Below are 24,214 nucleotides of genomic sequence, written 5' to 3' on the forward strand. Positions count from 1 at the left end.
CTAAAAAAAATCATGATTTCAATGATTTCTTAGCCAATAGTTTAAAAAAAAAGATAATCTTGACCAACAGCAAACGTGAATGTGGAGTTGCAAGTATGAATCTTTTATTTGGTCTTCTGAGACTGCACTCTGTCAGACTGATGCGTACATTACTAGGTAATTTTGCTACGCGAAGAAGGCTACATAGAATATACCAACAAACTCAAAAATACAGGAGACATCTTTGAGAAATTTTTATTCACTTTATAGTAAAAATATTTTAGATACATTCTGTACAAGGCCTGTTTAAAGATCTCTAAAGACGTAGCTCTTTTTAATTACAATTAAACTCACACAATTAAAAAAACACCCAAAAAGCAAAGGGACAAATCAAATAAATGAATCAAGATCTTCCACTACTCTTTCTGACAAACCCTTCACTGGAGAAGATGGTGTTCTGCAATTTTGAAGAGTTTAATCCTAAAAGGAGGCCTGTATATTAATTATAATTCCAGCCACCGGATTTCCACGTGTGACTTAAGGTCAATTGCGATAAGAAATAAAACCTTATTCTCACACTTCACAGCCCAGCTGACATCTAGGGCCAGTGTTTCCAGAAATAAAATAAATCCACTTTCAAAACTGCTAAAAAGTTCAGAAAACATTTTTTGGACATTTTATGCAACACTCTGTTAATAATAAATCCAATTAATTGTGGGAGAAATTATAATCATGTAATCTATGAGAAAAGCAGTTTAGTTTTTGTACTCTGACACTGTGATCAAAAAGGGAAATACAGTTTGCAATATCAAGCCACAAACTATTTACTAAAGCTGAATTAGTAACTCAAAGCAGTTCAAATAAGCATCAAAAAGGCAAGACGTTAAGTCTCCTCAATGCAGTGTTTATGAAATATTTTCTATGTGTACAACTTTAGTAGCACATAAGAAAACATTTTAATCTGTCCCCTCTGCTAGCTCTTCAGGCTGCCCTATGCCTTTATCACAATAGAAGTAAAGGAGCTCAGAAAAGTTGCAATTCTTTATCAGTGACAGTGAAAGGTCTGAATAAGCAGTAAGATTTCATCAGTGACAAACATAAGGTCAGTAAAATCAGTTACTGGTTGAATTGGCCAAAAATAATCATTTTTGTGTCAGAAATCAGTTGAATAGTTTACTTTTGAGATACGTATTAAACATGTTTTACAAAATGACAAGCAAACCCTGGTATTTCAGAAATGAATCATTAAAAAAAACATTCATTTCTGAAAAGCAACAGCACTAACAATTTACGTCAGCACTGTTTTTAGATTTTACAAGAAGCTTCCTTGAGCTGATGGCATATTAAAATAATAACTTGGATTTGTACAATTCTCTGAGGGGATCAGACAATTCACAGAAAAGTGAAGTAAAAAATGATTTTTAAATATTTTAATACGTATACCAAAGAAACATGATTTTGAACTACCTGCATTTCCCCTAGTACCTGTACTAGTGACAAAGATAAACAGACAGGGAAAGAGATAAAAACTATATATTCTATGACCACATTCTGAAAGTGAAGCTTACATGGAAAGCACTGTTGCTTCAAAATATTCAGAGGTATGATTTATGAACATTACACACGGTAAGAAACATCAACCACAAGCAAGCAATGTGGACCTATGTAGTCAGAAATCTGACTTCACAGATGCTCCCAGCTAAGCCTTGGAACAGAATGCTCAAGAGTGGAAGCAAGTCAGACTGCAGAAGAAATAGGAATTCAGACAGTATCATTACAGATACAGAAAGGGAAAGGGAGTTTTCCATTATTTGCTAGTTTCTCAGCCTTAATCTAAATACCCTGTATTTCATTTGATGTCCGTTTTCAAAGAGGAAAGAGAGTGCCAGATGGGATGACCGCTATAATTTTAGCTGCAGGTCCAACTAGGAAGTACAAGCAATCTTTTCCACTGTGTCAGAATGGAACCCTCACAGCTAGGCTGCAGCAGAAAGGGTAGCACTGCCACTCAGCCCCAACATAGTTGGGCAGGGATTGTGACAAACCTACTGGCAATATATTATTTTTAGAAAAGGTAACATTTCAGCCTCCTCTCATTACAAACAGAAATGTATCAGGAAAAAAAAATTTCAGTGCGGAGCTGCAGTGAAATACTTTCTACAATAGTTCTCATGGAATAAGAACAGTCCACAAAATACTGAAAAAAGTGTAAAATAATTTATGTGAAAAAACAAAGCTTACGTTCTTCGGGGACTCATTTTTCTTAAGCATCAAAACCACTTATGACTTTATACAAAACTATTATCTTTCTTTTTAAGAAACTCTAACAAAATATTCCAACCTGTTTTCTCCCTAGATGCAGAGTCCCCTCTAGCTTAAGCCCCTGATCCTCTTTCATCCTCTTATGGGTCCTTTGGTCTGGGAGACTCCTGGAGTCTGTGTGGAAATGCTTGTTATGACACCTCAGACGTCTCAGACGTCTCATCTCAGACGAACCTGTCTTGCCCCTGTTTCCTTTTGCACTTTTATTTCGGTTACCATTTTTGCCATGCTCCACAGACATTTCCCAGGACTTTGTTCTTGGAATCCAGCAGTGACCTTCCCTGTGACTTCTTCATTCGTTAAGAGATAAGATAATGTCGTCTTCCAAGTCTGAGTAATCCGAGCTGTCCGCTGGAGAAAAGGGAAGGGAGGAAGCAAAAAAAAGTTTGAAAATGTAGAAAAAATAAGTGAAAGTGGAACACAGAAGATCACAAGCTTTCTATTGCCTGTGGCCAATCCTTAGATTTGATGTCTAGTGGTCCACTCTTGACAGTTCTCTACAAAAATGCTAGAAATTATTTCTCAGATACCAAAGCACAACCTATAATCCAAAAACAGCCCAAGGGCAAATTTTATTGATGTAATCCACACAACACATATTTCTTATCTTGTACGTACCTGAGCTGCTATAAAAAAAATTAACTACCGTTAGTAAATATTATCAATTCGTCATGTATAGTTGAACATCATTAGAAATCGATTTGATTTATGCAGATGGATCTAATAGTTCCATTTTTAATGAAGTTTTCATCTAGAGTGCTTTGCCTTTTGGGGCCCCACATAAACACATTCAGTTGACGTTGGTTCAGTGTAATTGGTGTTGTACCATGAACCACAGCTAATAAATTTAAAAATACTTACATTTAAAAATGGTAAATTACTGGCAGGGCTTGTATACCTGATGTAATTTTCAAAGGTCAACTGAAATATTTGTGTGAGCACCCACAGACACAAATGTTTTAGTGATTATGATAATTTTCTCAGTTAAGAAAAACTTGTTTTCATAACTTCAGTTTAAAGGGGAAATAGTTTTTAGATTCAGTGAAACTTTTTAAGGATTTTCTGCAATAGCCTTTATACTGGACACATGCAGTACATCCTTCTGGAGTGCCCATAAACAAGTTATCTAGAACCAGTCTCATCACTGTTCTGTCCAGTAACAATTTTAAGCAAAAAAAAATCTCAGATTTCACTTTTCTTCCAAACTCTGAAGATAACCATCATCATCCCAGTCTTGTTCATTCCTAAACACCACACAGATAAAGAGTGAAACTGTTTACTGAACAAGTATTAAGTACCAACACTGTATACACTGCAAAGCTAATCTATTTCACTGTTGTAAGCGCTGTAGAATAATCTGAATTGACAAAGCAAAAAAACAATATTGTAGATTTTCATTTATGAGATCTCTCAATACAAATTTACTCTAAAACAAGGTAACAGGTCTGAACTGCTCAGTTAATGGTTTTTATTAAGACCTGCCAGTAAAATCTGAAATGGTTTTAAAAAAAGCTACATGATCGTCTTGATGTAATGGCTTATTTGTTCTAAAGCCTGAGGTTTTCTGGGACCTAATATGAACCATATTTTAACCATATTTCACAGTATCTGACAATGAAGTGAAAAGAAAAAATTGTAATTTGGTGACGCTGATCCACCTTGAAATAAGTTATTTAAAAATGTGTACCTCAGTACTTGCAAGTAATGTCTTTGCGAAGGAATCATTCTAGAAGGCCACAAGAAAGCAGTCTAAATTCTAAAAGATAAAGGCTACCATCATATACCAAAGACCAAAGCAACCAACAAAAGCTGCAGGTAACTTTCTTCCCTGAACTCTGGTACTCACAATTCTCCAAGATTAGCTCCACGTCATCCTCATTATCATCTGAGTCATCATCATCTTCATCCTCCTCACCATCCTCCCCATCTTCCCCCAGCATGCGCGTCACCTCCTCATCATCAGAAGGAGACAAGTCCTGCTCTCCATCTTCCTCCTCTTCCTCCTCACCACCATTTTCATTCTCCAGTTCTGCTAGGAGAGGGTCTGTATCCATGTCATCCAGATCATCATCAGAGTCTTCATCGTCGTCATCATCATCCTCCTGGTCCTCATCTTCCTGTTAAATACAACAAACACTCTCAGACAAAGGGTCATCATTTCTCTTGTTACACAGGTTTTGTATGTTGATCCATAAAGTGTGGACCTTTAATTTGTCTTGTTCCCCAACAAAGCCACATTCAATATCAGGTTGAGTCTAAAGTCTCCAATAGTTTTTCAAATTTTAATTTAATATGGAATATACACTTGCATTTACTTTACTAAAACTGACTTTCTGTTATGTTGTATCAAGTTCAATTTGCTATTGCTAAAGAATAAACTGATGATGGGAATGCTTACCTGATCTTCCTCGTCCTCCTCTTCCTCAGCCAGCCGTTGCCTTCCCACCTCATAGAGCCGACAGACAGTGTCCATGTTCATGGAATCCTGATTCTGCAAAGCACAACAATATGTCTTGGTGGTAAATCTTTGATGCGATGCTAAATTCTTTTTTGCATCTGCAAATGTTGTGTGCATAGAGGAAGCACCCTGGCTGAATCAGGAAAAGTGTGAGGTGCTGAAAACCAATCCTCTGCAACAGCTGGGAAGCTCCAGCCAGAAACAAGCACTTTAGTAACATAATAACATGTAAATTATTTCAGTTTAATAGAAAATGAATTAACTGGTTGCAGGAAAGGTAGCCCAGGTCTGAACACAAACATATGCTTTATACCTGCAGTGTGTAATAACATGACCTTCTAAAGTGCAGAGGAGGGATGCGTCATTTTCTAGCTATAGTAATTTCCAGATGAACAAGGTAACATTTATGACTGTTTTACAACAATTTAATTTCATTACTATCCAGCAACAGAATTAAAAAGAGAAAGAGATCATCACTGTGGACCGTTATTTAACAGTCCAGTACACATGAATGTGGAGGTAACAATGTACATATGCCTTTTCTTCCTGCAGATACTTTGAAAAGTCGCTTATTTATAAATTGCAAGACAATATTGGTTCAACATTATATTTACAGACTATATAATACTTACCTCAATAACAGCCAAATAGCAATCTTTGGTGTCAGTACACAGGTCAAAAATATTTCTCTTCACATCAATTGTTGCTAAAAAAATTGAGAACAAAAATAAGTTTGAAAAAGTCACTATTATTCCTTTACAACCTCACTTTTGATATTATTGGTCATAAGCTAATAAACTGAAGTGACTAATATAGAGGAATTCTAAACACGAAAAAAACACGGCAGTTCTTCCTCTAGACCAAGTTCCATTTTTATTAAAAGATTACCGATGGGTTTGTAGTCTGTGGCATCAAACGTCCTAAAGGAAGACCCAAAGGGACTTTTCATTTGTTGTTCCATCATGTCGTCCTCATCATCTGCCTGCAGCATTGCTGAGTTCAAAAGAACAATAATTGGATAATGTTAAATACAGTTGGATGAATATAAATTCAGTTTCATCACACTCTTTCATAAACGGGGTGAATGTTAATGGTACACTTTCCTGTACAAAATGATCTCCTACTGAGACAAACTATAATTCAATACCAGGGTGAGTCTATAGTCTCCGAGGACAAATGGTAAAGTACAGTTCACACCAGAGTCACACTGGCTCAACAGACCAGTTTATCCTCATTTCCAGAGCAATAAGTGGTCTATAGATTGACACACAAAGTGCTTTGCTCAAAATACAACAGATGTGTCTTTGATGGTGACTTAAACTCACAACCTCTCAGCCCAGAAGCTAGAAACTGTTTCTCTCAAACAGGTTTTTACTTTTCATTACTCTTACCTTTATGTCTCCATCACCGGCACCTGAAAACCAGAACCTTTTAAAATTGAATTATTTCTATTACACAAACCAGGCAAATAAATGTAGGCCAGTTTTGGGTTTTTTTCTCATAGATGGACACCTATAAAAAAACGCTGTGCTCTTTGCACTGTGCAAAACAATGCAGGAAAGCACACCTGCAAAAGTGTGAAAGTTTAAGTTTAAAACTCACCTCCATAGATAACTGTGCCACTGTTATTAAAGACAATTCTGCACTGGTCTAGTGCAGGGACTGTGTGTAGAAGATGGAAGGTTCTCAGGTCCCACTGAGACAACAGTTAAGGATAATACAGTGTCTGAATTAACTACTAATACTTACCTAATGCTTTAAAAGAAGGCATTGAATTCAAGCATTAAACTAGCAGCATTTTAAGGTTCTTGAAAAAGTCTGTGATCTTAATATTTCTTCCTGCTCTACAGTTCACCATTTCATGATTGACCACCATAAGGAATTTCAAAACTGTGTCTAATTATAATTCGAATCAAAATTTAAAACTACCGTCAGCATAAAAAGTGAAAGGTAAAACACTAAGAAAAAGATACAATTTCAGTGTTCACAATGACCTCTAGTCCATTGGGATGGAACACTCCACTGATGTTCATGTTGAATTTGTCGAACTTATGGATAGCCTGTGCAGATCGCACATCCCATAAAACCCCATCATTTAACACCAGGTCATCCGTAGGATTGAAAGTTGCACAGTTCCTCTTATAGTTATTGGCAAGATCTGTATTGTGCAAAGTGAGGATTTTCTGACCAGACTGGATGTCGTAGATCTAAAAACAGTATTACAAAAATTATCCCAAAAGCTGGTTAAACCAATTGATATTGCAAATATCCCTATACAGATGCAGCAAAAGAGTTATCTTACTGTTTTAAAAAAATGCTGTCCATATTACATTTTCATTATTATACAGTTTTTCTATTATAGTGCAATAACAGCAGGCTTTTCAAAAAGCAAAATTCCACAGAATTCAGAAAAAAACAAGCTGCTTATACAATGGTAATTCATAAAATTCTTATATGGAGTTATGGTGTGCTCTATTTATACAAATGCATGTAATGTATATTAGAACGATGAACATGAATGACTCACATGAGCAATATCTTCCTTAGTGCCAATGACTCGATCTTGAGAAAGTTTACTGAATTCTACATAATGATCATCTAAAAAGGAATGCCTGAAAAGAAGAAGTTAGATTTGATTTCAGAAGTATGCTGCGGTCAATTAATGATGATCAAATAACAATAATTTCATATAGTCTAAGATGTACAGTCTAACCAAGTATTATTAATTAAATTAGCCCTAAGTCCACTTTTGATCGCACAAAAAATAAAAATAGACTGCTTTTTATTCTTTCAGCAGGAGGAGATCTTTTCCTACTGAGGCCTGTTTTTCATTAATTTTTAACACAGATGCTCTGTCAAGTCAATCTTGTTTTAAAAAATTTCTTACACAAAACGATCGACAACACTGAACCTAGTAAAGCGCTAACAGACCCTGACAATATCCGCTCAAGTGAAGTACTTACTTCATGTCAAAGACCGATTTCATACCCCAGAGAGCAGAGAGAGGATAGGTCCAAGAGGCTGACGTTAGCAACAAAGAGCCGTCCTATGGGACAGAAAAGAGAAGAAATAGATTTTTTTTTCTCAAAGCTCAGAAAAAAAACGACTTGAAGTATTCTAAAAGATAAAGAAGCAAAAAAGGCACTGATAACAAAACCTAGTACAACTCTTACCCGGGAGGGCTCAAGGTGAGTGATTGCAGAGTTGTGACAGCTGTAGCTGGCCTCCTCCTGGCCATTGAAGACATTGTAGAGCTTTAGCTGGCCAGTGCAAGTCCCAAGCATCAGGAATCGTTCCCGAGCAGAAAACGCACAGCACATGAAGCCACTCTCATCCTCATCCGCTTCCCGGAACACCGAGATCGGACGGAATCTGGCATTGTAGGAGAAGTACATTAGCATCACATACTATACAAAAGGACACGAGGGCTCTTGCTTAATGACTTGCCTGAAGTGTGCTTAGATGCCATATTACATCACAACTTTAACTGTAAATGTAATGAATCAAACTCAATTTATTTATATTTTGATAAAAATGGAAATCTGGAACTGCTAATTATTTTGTTTTTATATGCTCTCCAAATTTAAGTCTGAAAAGTGTTAAAGCCTTCACTCATTGTACTGTCTCCTAAACCTGCACAGAGGGACCGCTCCTCTGACCCACCCATGTGAGTGCCATTCATCTTTTTCATTTTAACACACACAGACCCTTACTGGAGAGACTGCCGACTGGAGGAATGGTGCATCTCACTGATGGCACCGTAAACTTGGATGGACCTGGCAACTCACAATCCTCCCCCAAAATAGTTTGACTCCAAAAGCGAAAACGAACCTGTAGTGACTAATGCCCAATGGTAGCACTGTGTCAGCTGTCTAGCTAGTCTATTAATTATTCTTATTTTATTTTTTATTCCTGGAAAAATTTAACAAATCATAATAAAACAAATTATATATTAAAAAAAATGCCGATGCCTATGAATCATAGTCTGAATAACGAATACATTTGAAAATGGGAAACAAAATGCGGTCCAAATGCATTTACTTCCCTATGAAAATGTTTTGTAAGCGTTTTTTTAAAAAAGGCAAAAGGTAATTTCAGTACATTAAGCAGGTCAAGTCATCACAGCAGTTGGAAAAACACAACTCAGCGAGTCAGAAGAACTCGTCTAAGCAGCAAGGTTCACAACTGCTTAGTAAAACCCAAAGAAAGTAGAGGTGTGTATTCTCTGTCTTGACTTCTTAATGTGCTTTCACCTGGGATATTAAAACTTCATCAGCAATAAGCAGAACCAAACTGACACATAATCAGGCTTAGATCTTAGTAAGAAACAAATCTAGCAATCAATTTGTGCTGCAGATTTTGTTATTATAATAAAAAACCCTACCGACTGAAAATGAGATGTCTGTCAAAGCAACCTCCATCCACCCCTCCATACTTGGGGTAGACCACCCTGTGAGTAAGGCGGGAGGTGAAGTTTGTGGGTGCCTGGCGTCTCTGCTTGGGCTCGGGGCATTGGTGTGGAGTGAAGAGGGAGAAAGGCGGGCAAGTCGTGACAGGGTTCTTGCAGCGGGCATGCTGCTCCCGGAGGTATTCGGTGATAATGCTGTCCAGGCTGGGGGGAGAAGGCAGGTGACGGTCCAGTTGTTTCTTCATGGCTGGACTTTGGCTGTAGGCCCCGTGGTCCGACTTTTGCCGAAGGACCCTCGGTTTCTTGCTGTTGCAAGGGGATGGGCGCTCCCGTGTGAAGACTATACGGCCAATCAGAGGCGAGCCGTTGCTGTGGGGGGCTGCAGCAGGTGGCTGTGTCTGCGTGGTAGAGGGCCGGACTTGGCCGTGGCTCGAGGATGGGGTGGCAGAGATGGAGGAGTGGCTGGCTATACGCGAGGTCACTCCATTAGGCAGACGAGGAGTTCGAGGCAGCACTGCTGGGGAGGAGGCAGGTGCTACCGCTACAGGACTGAAAGCGGAGGAGGAATGAGAGTGTATGGCCATTGGAAGATCAGCCTCTTTGGTCAGGGCAGAGGCAGTGTCATGTAATCCTTTGGTAACAAGGTGGTTCCTAATGAGTAGCAGGAGCTCCTTCTCGGGGAAGGAGATCCGAGACTGTGCCACCACGTTGGCTTTCTGCAGCCTGGCCAGGGAGACATCTGTGCCAATCAACAGCGGCTTCCCCGACACGCGTTCGATGAGCTCGGCAGCATACTTGCAGAACTTGACATGCTCACTGCGCTTGTCCTGCAGCACAGGCTCCTTCATCAACTGCTGGATTTGCCCACTGCTGAAGAGAGGCAGCTTGCTAATGATCTGCTTCACTGTGCCACTGCGGGACAGCCCAACCAAAGCCTTGCAGGCTAGTGCCCTGATCTGGTCTGCATCAGTGATGGGCATCTTAACAGTAAGGAGAGAGAGAAGGACCTTGATGCCGTTGTTAGACTGTACAACATTCCACATCTTGGTGAGAACATTCTCAGTGCACTTGTTGTTTTGCGGCATCCGGCGTCGTGGTGTCCCCGAGATGAACTTGCCGATACTGGAGATCCTCTTATCTGGAGCACATACGCAGTTGATCACCACCTGCAGGGCTGATTTTTGGATTTCTGCATCGTTCACAAACACCTCTCCTTCTGCAACGCCGAGGATTATACTCATACCTGCCAGATAAAAAAAATACAGTCCAAACTAAGCTTCTGTTTTTTACAAAATGCCATCAACTTTATCATGCTTGTGATTTGTACCTTCATTTGTTTATATAAAATAGAACTATACACCTACTTGAAACATACTAATTTATATTGTATTGCTTTGGCAGTTGAGTTCCCATTTGGTAGTTCATTCTCATTTAATTTCAAACAAAATACAATGCACTTTGTTGAGTGAATTATGAATAATAAAAGGGAAAAATACATAATCACTGCATGCAGACGTGAAATATCTACATACTTAGCTTCTGCACAGATATAATATATTCATCAAAGGCCTTTGGCACAGTCACCTAATGCAACACATTCCTTTTATTCCACCTTTAGTACAGAAACAACTATGAACCTGCACAGTGACAGTCTTTTTACTGTAGGAAAGCACCTGACATCAGGTGGCTTACCCCCATGTGTGACACCCCAAAGCTACAGACTAACATATTGATAAAAACATGAACATACTTCAACAGGCTATGCTTAAAATACATCTAATGGAAATGGTATCATTCTGTAGAATTAAAAAATATATGCACACTTTAATGAGGTTTTTCAATACATTGTATTGTTTGGCTGTTGAGTTATCACACACTAGTCATAGTTGTTTGGCAGCCAATCCTGACCAGTGAACAGTTTCAATTAAAAAAAACCTAACATACAAATAAAATAATAGTTACCTGCAGCCATCACTAATTAGTCTATTGTTTTCGACACCTCTAACAGGAGAAACAATATATTAAATATAAATAAATTATTTGTATACAAATTTTATACTCTCTAGATAAAGCAAAACTTTACAATTATGTTACATAATTGTAATTGTGACCTAATTCACCCTTCATATTATGCAAAGAAAAGCTTTGAAACTAATATCCAATATGTAATTTGATTTTAGTGATGTTTTAAATCCCGAGGTGGCAAAGAGTAAATGTAAAAGTATTCTTAATCTTTGGTTCATCCGTCTTTATTTTATGCAGCGTTTAGAAATTCAACAAGAACTGCACTGCATCTGAAGTCCAGGCAGCCTCTTTCGGATTTTAAATAATTTACAATCACAGTATAATTTATTCAGTACCAATAGGAACTAAACATCCTTAGATCTAGCCTTGCTTTATTTTTCTTGAAAGCCAGAAACCTCCAATGTAAAGAAAACTTCTGTCTGTAGAACATTCCTTCGACTGAAAAGATCTATAATGGGGCTCATGAAACTGTGACAGATGGAACCAGTTATCTAAAGTGTAATGTCTTATAACTGTGTAGAAATGTAAATTACAAACGAATAAGCTTCCACTAAAAAAAATGCATTTACTATTTTGCCAAAAATGAGTACTGGTTGAAATTAATTTACCTGACTTAAAAATAGTCTTAAAAGTGTCTATGTAAAAAAATACCAAAACTCAATGGAACTCAGAATTATCTATCTACTTTTTATTTAATGGAAAAATATTACATGCTGTCAATATATACTGTGAACATTTCTTAGTTTACATATAAAATACATATTTTGAGTATGCATGAGTACTCTTTAAATTACAACTATTCTTTTAAATGTTAAATGAACAAATATTTAGACTTTTAGCCTAATTTATCCAAACTGAAAAGAGAAGACAAGCTATACTAATAATAAAAATCATCATTGTAAATATTTAATGTTTTTGCAGCTTGTGCAGTTAGAAATGCTGAGGGTGGAACAATATTCTCCTGATAAACTAAATAGTGTTAATCAAGGTTTACCACAAGACAACCAAGGTTTTTTAAAATCATTGCATAGTATCTAGGTTATCTGGCAACAAAGAAACACTACCTGCTTAAAAATATAATTGCGTTTACCATGTAAACACTTACAGATCTATGTGCACCGTATCAAACTGTAAATCTATATTTTACAAAACAGAAGTACAACCATTTTTCGAAAGCTTACTGAAAAAAGTACACTGTAGATTCGGAAATAAAAAAGTAAAGAATTATCTATCTTCTAGTCTAGAATTTTTACTAAATTGTCAAAGTCAAATTTTTTAAATTAAAAGTTAGCAAAGTAATTGTTTCTTTAACACAACAAATGTTCTAGAAATGTTGCCAGTGTGTGGCAGAATTACATAACAAGAAAGAAAAAGCAGAAAGACAAAGATAACACTGTAAATACTAAATTATGCATATGGCATTGAAAATTACTGTGTAGTAGTTGAAAACTGAAAAGGAAGTGAAATTTTATCCCACAAGGTTATATGATCTGAAGCACTCCTTTCAGGAAAAGTGACTAAAAATAGGGAGACAAAGCACTGTCTCCAAAACCCCAGAATCCAGTGGTATTCGCAGTCATTTTGTAAAGGGAATATGTTAAGGGGCAAAGACGAAGATTACTGACCCACAGTGGAAACAGTCGACCCACTCTCATCCAGTACATCCACAGGCTCAGCCAGAAGGAGCTGCGTTTTAGGGACCACAGTGAGAATCGCAAGGACATCCAGGGCATACCTCACTGTATCACTCCTTGAGAAAAAGAAAAGCAAAAAAGGAATGTTCACAAGTACTGATGACATTTAAAATAAACCAAGAGCAATCTGTAAAATATTCAATGTTTGCATTAAATATAAATTGACTGCATATCCAAGAGATTGTTTACTTTTAAGATATTAACAAAAAAACTATGTGAGGGTAGTTTAATTTAAAAATTAATTTAAAAGTAATTTAAAAGCAGAATCTAAGATTCAATTATATATGTATGGTAAATGTCACACGACAAAGGTACAATATAAAATGAATGACTTCAGAAATCTGGGACAAAGCAATGTTAACAGAGCTACCTTCCATAGTAGGTTCTCCAATCACAGGCTATGGAGATGAGCTGCAGCATTAGCTGGATGCAGGACAGCTTGTGGAAGACCTCAGCTGGTTCCCAGTACAGCCGCACAGGGCCATACTCTATTAGAAACTCCATCATCTCTACCACCTGATCGTGGGTATATGTGCATGCCTGAAAAAACAAGATTGTAGATGAAAAAAAGCAAACACACATACCAATCTTTTCTGATCCTCCGACACAGATATCGTAATTTAATTGATGATTTGTTTTATTTTTGATAACACTCCGTTTAAATAACTGACCCCTGTAAAGTCCTTAAACACAGTTCACTTCCTTGCTTAAAAAGGATATAAAGATTATTACAGACCTACGTTTAATCAAAATATGGACCATCTGCTAGTTTCCCAATTAAATATTACACAAACAAAAAATTCAGCTTTTAAAAAAACAAGAAACTATGAGAAGCTACGAAAACACTCTTTAAAACCTTAAGGGCCTATTAAGGTACATTATCATTTGTTTTTTAACTGGTTGCAGCATACTGCTCCTGTCCCAATTATCGATTATTTATCAGTTCTATTAAACAGCTAGGAACAGCGGGTGGAACAAAACCCCCCAAAATATTTAGGCATTCAAGGATGAGATTTTGGGTAACCATGAGCGACAATGGTAAGAGGTACACAATAAAAACACACCTTGTAGTATGGCTGTGGGTGAACAGGAGCACCTCCCTCTGTCCGCTGCAGGGACTGCTTTACCTGTTCTACTTTGATAGCCAGGTGTGCCTCAAAGTACCTGCGCAGAGCCATGCAGGTGTGCTTTGCGGTCTGCCGACTAGAGAAGATCTCATCATCACTCAGTAAGGCTCCCTGATCCTCTAGGTTCAAAATCTCCAGGGTACTCATCTGGACACAACATAAAAACACATTTCATATTTGTGTTAAAGTTTGCTATATTAACAGCTATAGGAGTCAAACTGTACATAATATTTTTATTGTCAGCTAAGACCATCATTTCTATCCTGAATTTAATGCAGATTGATGGCATTAACCATACTAAATGTTGTGGCAGTCGCTAATTCTTAAAAAAAAGTAATGGAAGAACATGTACCAAGTTCACAAGGCGCCTCAGGCCGTCCTGTTTGTCAAAGAGCTCCAGAACAGCACGGAAGGAGAAGGAGATGGAGAAGAACATGGTGGCATGGCAGCCCCCAGAGGCATGAGAGCACTCCAGCAGCCAGAGAGTGTAGCCAACCACATCTGAGAGGATACTGTGGGGAAGCATGCACACCTGCCACAGACAACAGCAAATATCAAGGGGGGGTCTCTCAGGGTCCACCACAGCAAGTGTAACAAGGAACATGGAGGAAATTAAATAAAACTGCTTACTTAAATCTTCACTACAGACAACAATTTCCTAGCTCCTTGCACAACTGAATTTAATGTAAGCACTGCTTCTGAAGAAGCACAATGCTTGTTAATTATTAAATGTATTAGACAGGGTAAACAATCTATAATTCACATACAGCAGACAATTTGCAGTGGAACTGTACATTTCAGCTTCAAAATGAACAGTTTCATTTAGATTTTGACATGACACACCTTGAACATGTTTATGTGTTATTTCTGTTTTTTAAACAAACTAAAACAATGTCATTTTGTGCGTTTCGGTACAAGTCTACACATTACCTGAAGATCTTTCTGTTTAGATTTTTTAAATGTCCTATACAATTTTGATAGAAAAACCCCTGATTTCAAAACATTAAACAGTTGCTGATCTTTCAATTTCAGACTTAAGAATATACTTTTAAACTGAAAACAAAATTTATAACATTGTAAAAAAAAAAAACAAGGTGTTCATAAATTATGACCATAAAATGCGGGTCTTACTCTCTCCATTGCATCTTGATTGTAGGCTAGGTAATAAAGACACAAAGAGACGCCTGTAGCAGCCATGGAGGGTCGAGGGATTTCCAGTAATTTCTGCACACCACCATGGGCTACAAACTCGGCAGCAAACTTCTTGTGAAGGAGCAGGGAGGCCAAATACTGCAGACAAAACACGCCCATAAGGAGAGGATCTCAGCACAGTGTTTTCATTATCGCTTATCGTGAAGTAGGTCATTCTTTTTTCTGCATCACTTGACTATACATTAGACTACAATTAATATTTCAGTGGACTGAGTCAAGGGGAGCTGTAAGCAGAACAATTCAGAAACTCAAATGGCTTTAACTTAATAAAGAAACAAACTACATTTTAATCAAGACAAACATCCATCCATGCTCAGAATTCCTAGTACAGAAATATGCATAAGCAATTCTGCAAGGCAGGACTACAGCCTCGACAGGATGCCAGCTCATTACAGGGCACATGAACACAATTTAACAACATGAATTAAAATATCTAGCAGGTTTATGAAAAGTAAGAGAAAACTGGAAACCTGTAGAAATCAAACCAAGAAGTCAAGAGCTGTGAGGCAGTAGTGTTAGGCACCAATACACCAACACTACCCAAATGAACAACATGTTTGTTCAAAAAGGAAAACAAAACTACAAAGGGACACATTTTTGTTCTTACTTGTTAGCCTGGTAAGATGTAATGCGTTATTCTACATAGCCATCTTCTAAATTATTGATCAAATTTTTATCTCTTTATCTTTATATTCAGATTAACCATTATTAATGTACTATATGCTATAATATATTAATAAACTTATACATTAACTAATTGAGTAAGCTTGCATTTATTATTCCAAAAACCGTCAATAGTCAATGGAAAAGCAAATATTGAATTGCTTTTTATGGAAGAAAAATACTGAACATATCAGTGAAATAATGAAAAAAACGTAAAACCATTAATCACCATTAATAATGGCAGCTGCATGTAAAACAGGATTTTATTGTCAATTGTGCAACCATCTATTGTATTTAGACAGTACAGACATTACAGGCAATACAGACAATACCTTAAGAGCCTCAAACGTTAACTGGACATCGTTGGTCTGCTTAAGATCAATGTAGTACATGAGCAGCTCCCGAGCCCCAAGTTGCATAAAAACTGCCAGCAACTGTAGATAAAAATAAAAGCACCACTCTGAACAAGAGAAACTCAAGTAAAGCTTAATGGAATGAAGATAAAAGTGAAAATTCACATACCACACCGGAAGAGTATCTTCTTTTTTGTGTTTTCTATATTAATAAAAATTACATAATTTCTATTGCGATCAGCAATTTACAAATTCTTGTGACCCAAAAGAATACTTTGAAAGAAAAAAAAATGGTGGCCTACCTCTTGGTACTCCCCTAGAGGGGTTAAATATTGCAGAATCAGTCTCTGCTCTATGGCCGGGGTCAGAGGGTAAAGGTGATAGTTGGTCCCAATCACCCAGGGGGACATCTCAGACCAGCTGCTGTTGGAGAGCTCACTGAAAATCCTTTCAGGCTCCGAAATGGAGAAGTTCAGCTTCTGCTTTGCTTTCCTCCCATTCTCCCGTTCCGTCTTCTTCACAGATGTGTTCTTTTTGCCATCAGCTTCGTCCAGCTCGGGCTTGACAGTGGAGCTGACCCGGCTGCTGGTTTTGTGGCGAGAGTTCAGGTGAAATTCCACATCACTGTCTTCCAGGCCCTCTTTCTCCTCCTGACCGTCCAGAGCTGTGTCATTAAATTCCCCATCCACTGCCTCCTCATCAAGGGGCAGCAATGGCTCGAGAGCCTTCCTCGGGCTCGGCCGCTTGAACTCCTGTCTGCTCTCTGCATCCTTCTCCTGGAGTTCACGTAATCGCTGCAGCATGAGGGGCACCTGTGAAGATATCGAATAACAAAAAAACTCAGCATTCATCATTTCGCAAACAAAAATATTCCATATCTAAATTCCATATCCTTCTAGCATTTTACCTACTGTAAGCATTTATCCACACCTAAAGAAGGCTCCACAGCCGAAATATTGCCTCTCCTTTCTTTTCAGCATGGAATAAACCTTTACCTATTCCTTTGCAGCCTATGCATGATGATTCAGCTACCTACGTGAACTTCTGTATCCATCACTTTTTTTGACGGTTTTTGACAGACATTTTTAAAATCACTCAACATGCGGTCAATGCCCTATTGGGGTAAGCTACACTTTTGACATTTTGTGCTTTACAAGGGCAGCTGGAAGGAGGGTTGCACTAACCAGCAGTGAGTTCTCTTCCCTGTAGTTGGCAGCTATGTCTTGGTTCTCCATGGCTCCAGCTAGGAGCCCAGTGGCGTAGGTCCTCAGAGGCTGCTCGGCTTCCTGGGCCCACTTAAATAGCTTCTCCACAATGCCCTCCTGCAGTACCAACAGAGGTCAATGAATGACTTCTTGAATTTCTATGTCTGCTGATATAACAACCTCTTTCTTAAAAGTAAAAACGGAACTTACTTATTGGCTGGAAAGTACATTATTCATCAACAGTTTTTAACTTAACATGAACATAATACATAATGCATAATAACAGGCATAATGCATCATGCTTCTAAGAGGGAAACAAATTAAATTTTCAGAGCAATCATAAAGCAGTTCAACATTTGGTAGCAAATGAAGCACAGAACAATGCAATCTGCAATTAGGTTCATGTTCAAACGCAGGCTGTGACATAATAATTGTATACTAATAATTATAACTGATGTATATAAAAAAAACAATCAGAGATACTTAAATTAAAATCTTTTGGAATGTAAAAACATTTTAACGTTGATATAGCATTAAAGGTTTATGTGTGCCATGCATGGCGATTCAGACTATGACATTCTATTCCCCAGTAATCAAAATTTAATGACCAAAAAACTGATTTGTACAGTAACTTAAAGCAAAAGTAATCTTGTGGCAGGCAGGAGGTATTCTGAAACAATACCTTTTCCTGAAACACGACAGCAGTCTCCAGACCTGGCATGATGTTCTGGAGGAGACGACAGGCAGCCGTGTTCAGAGACAGCTCACGGCTTGTCATCACATACGTGTTTACCAACTGCAAATAAGAAATAAATATCTGAACTAGATGCATCCCTAAAAAATGAAAGGTATATTTGAGCCCTGTTTTTACAGTACTTACACAGAACAAGAAAGTATCATCATTTTTTAGACCGCAGCAAAGGGTTTCTCATTCTAAATATATAGTGATGTAAAGTATACTAAGCATTAATTTCAGAGGCTTGCAACCACAGGTGACTTCACGTTTTTGAGCATTCATCTATAGACCTTACCGCATTCATAAAGTCATCATTCTTGAAAAGGATTTTAAGTAAATGTCCCAACATGCACTCTGGATCTGCTCTTCCTAAAAAGAAGCCAAAAAATAATTCAATGTTGGTAAGCTTTTTATTGAAAAAAGAAGAGACGATGGAACCAGTGACTCACAAGTATTAGCAAGTAGTATTGGAGTATCAGCTCAACTAGGAGGCATACAAGCGTGTGGCACACACTTCATTTACAACACAAATGTTACTGAGAATTAAAAGCATGTCAACCACAACTAGCTGGACACCATGAACCACTTCAAATGAGCAGAACTCCCAAGATATTTAGTTTTAATGTTAGCAACACATCTGTAAAAGCAAGATAAATGGCTATGGAAAACAATCATGAAAAAAATGTACTACTCAGATATAATTTACTTTTGATTTTATTTTCTGTAATGGTGACAGTTTTCATACACCCAGTTTACCCCACACCCTACTCAACCATCAATTCTAAGCTAAATAATTAGTTTAAAAGGCTTCTGTAAGTTAATTGGCTGTTTTCATCAGAAAAGCAAAGCAGCTTGACCTTAGGTATATTACAAGTTTGTACGGTAACAGCTGTTACCAAGAGCACACTCCAGAAGTTCTTTGTATTTGAATAGAAACAAACCATAACACAACTCCACATTTTCTGCTACTTTTTACAGGAAAAATATTATGAGCATAAATTTAATGTATGTTTATTAACCCATTAAATTCACACCTTATATATATTTGGCGGAAATACAAATGTATAAGGTCTTCTCCAAATCCCATTTGACCATCCTTTAGATGCCACTTCTGATACAGTCACTTTGCAATGCAAAGAATCCTAAGCGATATATGTCCAGTGAAGCTTGTGGAAAACTGGTTAAGATGGTAAACTGCTGAATATGCCATAGGTTAATCATATATAAGGAGATGCAAAGTATGGACTCACCAGGATGCCTGTCATCAAAAGGATCAGGGTCAGCTTTATGATATTCCTCCGTTTCTCGCTCAATGAGCTCAGAGATTCTGAAACAATTACACAAACTTTAACATATCCCTATCACTTTTAAGGAAGGAAGAAAAAAAAATAACAATCAGCAGTAAAAAGTCACATTGTCCAGTCAGAAAGGTCACAGAGGACCAGTCTTTATGGTGTTTATCCTTTTAACTTGCATTACACACTTCTACAGTAAATTCAAAGTGACTAATTAAATCTATTACTTACACAAATACTACCTACAGTAACTTGCTTTTGTTGCGAAATTAACATAAATTCGGGTCTTCATATATATACACTTATTCCAAGATCTTTCAACACTGGGATACCATTTTTGAATCCAAATCAATCTTTTACTACCAATCTGGAATTCTAAGTCAAGGAAAAAGAAAGCATCTATATGTGCAAATTAGAATTATTAAAGAATAACTGTTAGACCTTACATCTGTGTCAAAGTGTCAAAACTGTGTAGGAACTGATCTGTTAGACAGGTCATAGCATTGATGTAATCACAGCAGTTCCATTTGTCGTGTGTAAGAAATTAAAGATATCCTTAGAACCACAGTGGAAATATACAGTTTCTTCTTCATTCTCAATGGGGAAAACGTTCAAAGTTTCTTTATTTTATGATGAGGTTTAAAGCCTAATGCTGACATGTTAATTCTCTGACTGCGATATCGCGGCGAAACTAACAGTTTCCTGCTCCCTCTGCTTACTTGGTGAGAATGCTGACCAGGTCCTGTGTGCTGCCCTGCTGCTCCCTCTCCCACTGCTCCAACAGGGAGGACAGCTCTGCTTTGGAATCCACGCTGTCAGAAGCCGACGCCGATGCTGAAGCTGAAGCCATGGCCAAGCCTAGGACCGAAAAAACAAGTGGGTTTTTTTTTCCCCACACCCTCACAAACAGCCTTTCACATTTAAAACCAGCACAGACATTTGCATAATTAGATAAGGAAATACAATACCACAACTACTTAATTCTTGGGACTTTCCTTTGGTACAAAAAGTTTAAACTAAGTTCTATTTAAAAGGTTTTCTCTTCTGTTTTCTTTAAAACAGGTTGTTAACCACAGAGAGTGCTCACGCAAGACATCATACAGGTAAAGGTTTATTTGTTGCAGCCTACGCATACCGACGCAGCTACCTACTTAAGATATTGTACTGTACGTGACAACGAAATTAATAATCAATATCATTCCTCGACCTTGTGAAACACAAAAATGTGTTATATAGACAAGCAGAAGGCACTGAGCCTTTTTAATTCTGAACAGAGAAGGTTATCTGGAGTAATTCAAAATCCTCAAAGGCACCGACAAAGTCAACCCAACAGATTGCTTGAAGAATGAACACTGAAGCAAAAACCAGAATGCACAAGTGTAAACTACATATAAGCGCGTTTAAAATAGAGAACAGGAGGCACTTCTTTACGCAATGGGTTGTGGGAGTATGGAACAAGTTAATTAATGTCCACTTCTAATTGCAACAGGGTACAGTTCAAAGTTAAGAATCTAGTAGGAGACGAATGGATGTACAGTAATAAACTTGAAGTTTGTCTCATTAGACCTTTCAAGTAGTCACATTCAATTCTCCACTGCCAAATTGTCCACAGAAGATTAATTAATCCATTTGAGCTCAGTTTGTAATCTTTGTTCATTATTTGTTTATTATATAGATAGATAATAAACAAAAAAAAGTATTTATTTGGCTTTTCTAAACAGTTTCTACTTAAGACAGTGTCAGGACTGACTACTGTTAAACATTTAAACTATTGCCTAACAATCTCCTCCCTTCCGCCTGAAGTCACAAAATTTTACAGATGGAATTTACAATAAAACATGCCTAAGCTCAATTTACACTTTACATAACCCCAAAAGCCTATGATATGGCTTATAACGGATTCAGGAGTTTGCCTTTCCATAAGAAATGCAATTCTGTTACCATGGAAATCTTTAAGGCGCTAAATCACACACACCAGTTGCTTCTGTTTTTATTACGCTTAAGCAAGCACATGGAAAAAAGCATAACTTAGTGGACCTCAAGTAAACATGCTTTTCTAAATATATACAGTATATTTCTGATACTGGATGTACCAACTCATTAAATTCAGGTGTTGGTCACGGTTCATTAATTTTGATCAGTTGCAACTTCCTTTATATATGAAGCAGTTACAGTCTCAACCCCAATTCAACTTTAGACTGAATAACTCATCATATGAAGAGGTTCCAAACTGTCTACTCTCCCTGCCTGAAGTAAACAGCCACAAATCATTTCCTCATTCTGATCACCATCTGGACATCTGCACAAAATATAACTATTAACATTCAACCAGCCTCTTGGAGTCTGCCGACAGTCTCTTCAAACCAGTGAAGGCACAAATGTTTGAGAAGGACCATAAGCAAGTGCCCAATTCAAAACGAAATTACTGCGGATCTTGCAGGTAATAATATTCTAATGAGTTTCTAGTTGAACACTGCAAATGATGCATACACAAAGCAGTTTGCCACTCAGTAAATTGTTTGTTATGTTTTGGCAATTTCAAAATCCATCCATCCATCCATTTTCTATCTGCTTCTTCCAATTCAGAGTAGCAGGGGAGCCCGAGTCTGTGCCAGCAAGCTACAAGTGCAAGGCAGGATACACCCTGGATAGGACGCCAGTCTAGCGCAGGGCAAGGCACACAAACACAAACACAGACATGAGCGCACTCACACCAGGGCCAATCAAACTACCAGTATGTTTTTCGGACTGGGAGGAAACAGGAGTACCCAGAGGTTACCCACACAAACATGAGGAGGGCATACAAACATCACACATATAGCACCCCAGGTCTGGAATTGAACCCAGACCCCCAGCACTGTAAGGATGCAAAGCTAACCACTGTGCCACTCTAATTTCACAGTACAAGGCAATATTCAGTTGTTTTGGACCAAATGTAGTAAAGTAGTAAATGTAGAAAAGCTGTTTTTTTAACAGACTTTTGATATCTCTAACTGACTCTTTTGCCATTTCTGAAAAGCATACTTTTTCAGCTTTTGTATTTATTGCTAATATTGTAAATATTTATAAACATTTTCAAATGATCAAAAGAGTTAAATATTTAGGCCTGCTTTATTGAGATACTAATTAGGCACAATAACAAAAGACATTTACTCATTTTCAGTCTGCATGGGTGCAAAGAATGATTTGATATTCAATGCTACTGAAATAAAAGCTTTTCTATCCCATGGGGGTTATGATGAAAGCATATTATGATATTACAAAAGTATTACAAAAAAACTCAAATCGCTTTATGCCTCTATAAAAGCTGTACAGTTAAAAACACTTTTAAAAAAGTTAAGTTATTTTTCAATTACATTTACATTTCTAGGAAATTCCCAGAAAATTGCTTTGCTATGCTTTAAAAAAAACGGATTAGGGACATTAATTATGCAAAACCTTCAAACATGTATTGTGGAGTTACTGACAAACTGTCACTTATGTATTATTAACTATTATCGCAAGCTCGTATATATTACATATAAAAAACCCACAAGACTGAGTTTTGCTATCGATTTAGGTGTAGAATGAAAAGTGTTTTATGTATTGAGCGTTTTTGTTCTAACGAGGTTATTTCTCACAAAACGAATGGTTTCCCCTCATCATCAAACGATCTCAGCACGCCAAAACGCTGGCACGTTTTCCTCCGTTTTGTTTTGTGCCTCAAGACCATTACAACATAGCTTTACGGAGCAACAGATCAGCCGACACCAACGACAGCGGCGGTGGCGAAGCAACAGTTAATTCATTCTTGGCAGAGGCCAAGTTAGTAACATACCGTATGACATCGACCCAGCACGACTACCACGGTACAGCACTGACAGCGCTATATCACACCAGTACAGTGGACTCAATCGGCTCCATGCACTCACACCAGCGCCGCTGTGCACAGAGCTGGTGGGCCGCTTGTACACAAAGTGAACAGTGGTGGACAGGAAACCACGTGTTGAATTGAATACCACTGCACACGTTAGGGTTACAGTGTATAGCCTACAGGAAGGTGCCAACCAGCTTTCAGGACAGCGCGTTGACCGGCCGCGGTCAAGTTCATTTGGGGTAGCTGGTGAACAAGCTTCCAGAGTAAACGAACAGCTGACGCAACTCCTGAGATTACAAAACGCCGAAGAAAGCGGCGAAAACCAGGTTTCCGCACTGCTAAAACGGCTTTATGCCGAATTTTGTACAGACCCAGTATTTTGTAAAGACTTGAGTCCAACCCTTTATGCAAGGGGCTTCTTCACATGTGTGTCTTCGCGGTGAATGATGAATTCTCTCCTAACAGTGCCCTTGTTTCACCGCTTTTTAGTTAAACAATGAAAGCAACGCAAACATCTCCTCTACTGTATTGTGTGACCCATGTACCCTTTGGTGGTTGTAAGCATGAACGAGAGCCTGACTGCACACTGGTCTCTGACAGACACAGGCTCACTTCCATATCTGCAGGACTTACCTCACAGTCCCTCTCGGCCTCCCCCCCCACACACACACAAACCTCCGTGGGTATCCTCTGCAGCCAACTCCGGAAAGAAGCGTTTGCGCGTGAAATCTTGGGAGTCAGTAGTTTGTATATGTTACGTTTTTCTCACTACGTTTTGTGATCTCACTGATATCAGTTCCCGTGTGCGCCAGGTTTATTATGGCCACCACGTTCCTCGCGTCACCGCTTAGGCGACACCACGCGAGGACTTTTGACGTCAA

The 24,214-nt window shown here is 38.0% G+C and overlaps 1 protein-coding gene across 3 annotated transcripts; it reads right to left on the reverse strand.

Annotated features, from left to right (window-relative positions):
• Nucleotides 1–218: 218 nt before the first annotated feature.
• On the reverse strand, nt 219–24,192 carry dcaf1 (ddb1 and cul4 associated factor 1). 3 transcript variants are annotated; one of them, XM_088636682.1, is made up of 24 exons: nt 24,009–24,192; nt 20,197–20,335; nt 19,433–19,509; nt 18,478–18,551; nt 18,129–18,242; nt 17,426–17,563; nt 16,544–17,053; nt 16,221–16,322; nt 15,145–15,303; nt 14,366–14,545; nt 13,951–14,160; nt 13,257–13,426; nt 12,818–12,942; nt 9,144–10,410; nt 7,933–8,131; nt 7,723–7,805; nt 7,287–7,371; nt 6,733–6,966; nt 6,362–6,455; nt 5,648–5,752; nt 5,392–5,465; nt 4,700–4,792; nt 4,148–4,418; nt 219–2,652 (listed from the first exon to the last, which is right to left on the reverse strand). In XM_088636682.1, exons 2-24 carry the CDS (start codon nt 20,325–20,327, stop codon nt 2,594–2,596), a joined length of 4,554 nt encoding a protein of 1,517 aa, XP_088492808.1. In that variant the 5' UTR covers nt 20,328–20,335; nt 24,009–24,192; the 3' UTR covers nt 219–2,593. The 3 variants fall into 3 exon arrangements, with proteins under 3 accessions (XP_088492808.1, XP_088492806.1, XP_088492805.1); XM_088636680.1 differs by having other exon boundaries at nt 23,967–24,192; XM_088636679.1 differs by lacking the exon at nt 24,009–24,192 and adding an exon at nt 23,295–23,932.
• Nucleotides 24,193–24,214: the final 22 nt, after the last annotated feature.

The sequence above is a fragment of the Lepisosteus platostomus genome, chromosome 6, assembly GCF_059453375.1.
Source record: "Lepisosteus platostomus isolate fLepPlt1 chromosome 6, fLepPlt1.hap1, whole genome shotgun sequence".
Lineage (NCBI taxonomy): Eukaryota > Metazoa > Chordata > Actinopteri > Semionotiformes > Lepisosteidae > Lepisosteus > Lepisosteus platostomus.

What these genes read in the sequence shown, in the direction of transcription:
- dcaf1 (XM_088636679.1), bottom strand. An exon ending in CTGTCGTGTTTCAGGAAAAG is followed by an intron (nt 17,564 to 18,128) that starts GTATTGTTTCAG and finishes TTGGTACTGCAG; the next exon opens with GAGGGCATTGTGGAGAAGCT. An exon ending in AGACATCTCATTTTCAGTCG is followed by an intron (nt 8,132 to 9,143) that starts GTAGGGTTTTTT and finishes CTACAATGCCAG; the next exon opens with ATTCCGTCCGATCTCGGTGT.